Raw genomic sequence first — 2,734 nt, forward strand, 5'->3', positions numbered from 1 at the left:
TAATTTAAAAAAAAAATAGTTGCATTTTCTAATGTACGTGTCGGTATAAATTCGACATCCTTTACGTTTCGACGTAAATTTTGTATAAGTTTTCGTGCTTATTTTTATATTTGTTTTCTATGTATGTGTCGGATTACATATAATACATTTTCATTCGGTGGTATATAGTATATTTCTTTTTGTCCATCTTTAGTCCTTGTGTTTTGGTTATTGTCATTTTTGGTCCTTATTTTTAGAACATTGTATTTTTTATAAATTTGTTATATGTAATTTCCGTATAATCGGTACATATTTTCTAAAGTAAAAATAGCCCAGACTGCAACCAGGAAACTCCACAAAATGCGGAAGAAAATTTTGGTCTCCGTTGCCCCACTCATCCCAACCTTCACTCCTACGTTTCTCAGAAACGCATCAACCATACCCGTTTTCTTTCCCTCCCAATTCGACTCTTACTTCCAACCCAATCCTCGGGACACAGTTTACACTTGTAACAGAGACATTCAGCGATATATGAAATTAGGATCGATTGATTCCGCACTTACACTGTTCGACGGAATGCCTATACGAGACGCAGTTACATGGAACTTGATTATTTCGGGACATAAGCATAATGGGTTTTCACGAGAAGCATTGTACTTCTACACTCAAATGGTTTCCCAAGGATTTATCGAGAGTTCATCTACATTTTCGACTGTTTTGGGTGTATTTAGCGATGAAGGGTTATACCGAGAAGGACTTCAAGTTCACGGCAGGGCGATCGTTCTTGGTTTGAGTTTGAATGTGTATGTGGGAACTTCATTGATTGATCTTTACATGAACATGGGTCTCGTCAGTTTTGCTTTGAGATTATTTAACGATCTACCAGAGAGGAACATCGCAACATGGAATCAGTTGCTGAGAGGTTTTCGTGTATTTGGAAGATCACAAAAGTTAGAATTGTATTATAGGATGAAAAGTGAAGGTATTGTGCCTAATCCACTCACCTTTTGTTATTTGATCCATGGATTTGGCAACGAAAGGTTGATTAATGAAGGAAAAGAACTCCATTCTTATGCAATTAAGGTGGGATGGGCTGAATCAGAATTCTTTGTTTCAAATGCTTTGGTGGATTTTTATAGTGCTTGTGGGATTCTAACGGATGCCAAAAGATCATTTCAAATCATTCCAACAAACGATGTGATTTCTTGGAATTCATTAGTTTCTGTATACGCATATAATGGGCTTGCAAGCAATGCTCTTGAAATCTTTTCTACAATGCAAACATGTGGGAAAAAACCATCAATTCGTTCATTTGTTAGCTTGTTGAATCTATCTAGTGGGAGTTCAAATATTCTCCTTGGGAAACAAGTTCATTGTTTTGTCTTGAAACTTGGGTTTGATCATGGTAGTATTTACATTCAATCTGCTTTAATCGATATGTATGGAAAATATGGTGAAATTGAAAGCTCGGTGTCAATTTACGAAAACGTCCCTGTAAAAACTCTCGAGGTATGCAATTCCTTGATGACATCATTTGCAAAGTGTGGTGTTGTTGAAGATGTGATTGAATTGTTTGGTTTGATGGTTGATGAAGGCATTGGGTTTGATGAAGTTAGTCTATCAACCACATTTAATGCATTGTCAAAGTCATGTTTTGGTAGCTTGACAAACTGTAAATTATTGCATAATTGTGCTGTGAAATCCGGTTTTGATCATCATCCTGCAGTATCCTGTTCTTTACTCAGTAGTTATTCCAAGTTTGGACGTGTTAAATCGATAGGAAGTTAATTGGTGAATGAGTTGATGAAGAAAGTTTAAAGGATCTTGTACATTCTCTGAGACGGGTCAAAAGAAGAAACTTAAAATGACATTTTGCCACAGTTTTTGACATGTGAAAGGTCGACTTTCGGTCAAAGTCAAATAAGATGACTTAAATGGGTATTTAGTCAAATCTGGATTTGTGTACAAATTATGATGATAAACTTTGGACTGGGGTTTTGATGCTTCAACAGAACCCTAGACGATAGCTATCTTCATGTCGGAGAACTGTAAGATATCACATCATTCAAGTTTGTGATAATTTTGGTTTGGTTTTTGTTGGGTGTGGCAGGAGTTTAAGGAATTGCACCTTGCAAGGTAGGGGTGAGCATCGGAACAGGGTACCCGTTTTAGGAACCGGAACTGCCATGGAACCACCGATTCCGGAAATAAGGCGGTTCCGGTTCCGGTTCCCAAAGTTTTAGAACCGCCTTATGCGGTTCCGGTTCTTAGTTTTTTCGAACCGCTAACCGCTGGGTTACCGTCGGCATATATATATATATATAAAATTTAAACGACTTACACAGTTATGAAAGACTTATTGAGTAGTTTGATTTGTTATTGTGTAATTGTTACTGTGATGTAAATTAATTAGTTTCAAATTTAACATCAAATTGATGTCTGCATACAAAAAATGTTAGTACGTTTGCATGATTAATTTTCTATCTAATGGGTCACGCATGCTTTTTAGAGTTATGTTACAGTTATCGTTCGATTCTTATTTCATGATGCTTAATGAATGACTTGTTTAATTTTATTGATAATTATTTTTTTGTAAGTATGCAAAATATATAGGTTTTTTAAGATATTAAAAGTCTAAAAAACTAACGAACCGAGTACCCGTTTAGGAATCGCTACCTGCCGGTTAGGTTCCGGTTCCAATATTTTAGGAACCGGTATCACCGGTTCTGGTTCCAACTTTCTAGGAACCGCCGGT

The 2,734-nt window shown here is 36.4% G+C and overlaps 1 protein-coding gene across 1 annotated transcript; it reads left to right on the plus strand.

Annotated features, from left to right (window-relative positions):
* The first annotated feature begins 247 nt into the window (after positions 1-247).
* LOC111896741 (putative pentatricopeptide repeat-containing protein At3g25970) lies at positions 248-2,345 on the plus strand. Its single transcript, XM_023892727.3, has one exon. It carries the CDS (start codon positions 340-342, stop codon positions 1,765-1,767), a length of 1,428 nt encoding a protein of 475 aa, XP_023748495.1. The 5' UTR covers positions 248-339; the 3' UTR covers positions 1,768-2,345.
* The last annotated feature ends 389 nt before the right edge of the window (positions 2,346-2,734 follow it).

This window comes from Lactuca sativa, chromosome 3, assembly GCF_002870075.4.
Source record: "Lactuca sativa cultivar Salinas chromosome 3, Lsat_Salinas_v11, whole genome shotgun sequence".
NCBI classification, from domain to species: Eukaryota; Viridiplantae; Streptophyta; class Magnoliopsida; order Asterales; family Asteraceae; genus Lactuca; species Lactuca sativa.

Bases quoted from the DNA above. Each gene is read 5' to 3' on its own strand.
- LOC111896741 (XM_023892727.3), top strand. From the start codon at position 340: ATGCGGAAGAAAATTTTGGTCTCCGTTGCCCCACTCATCCCAACCTTC.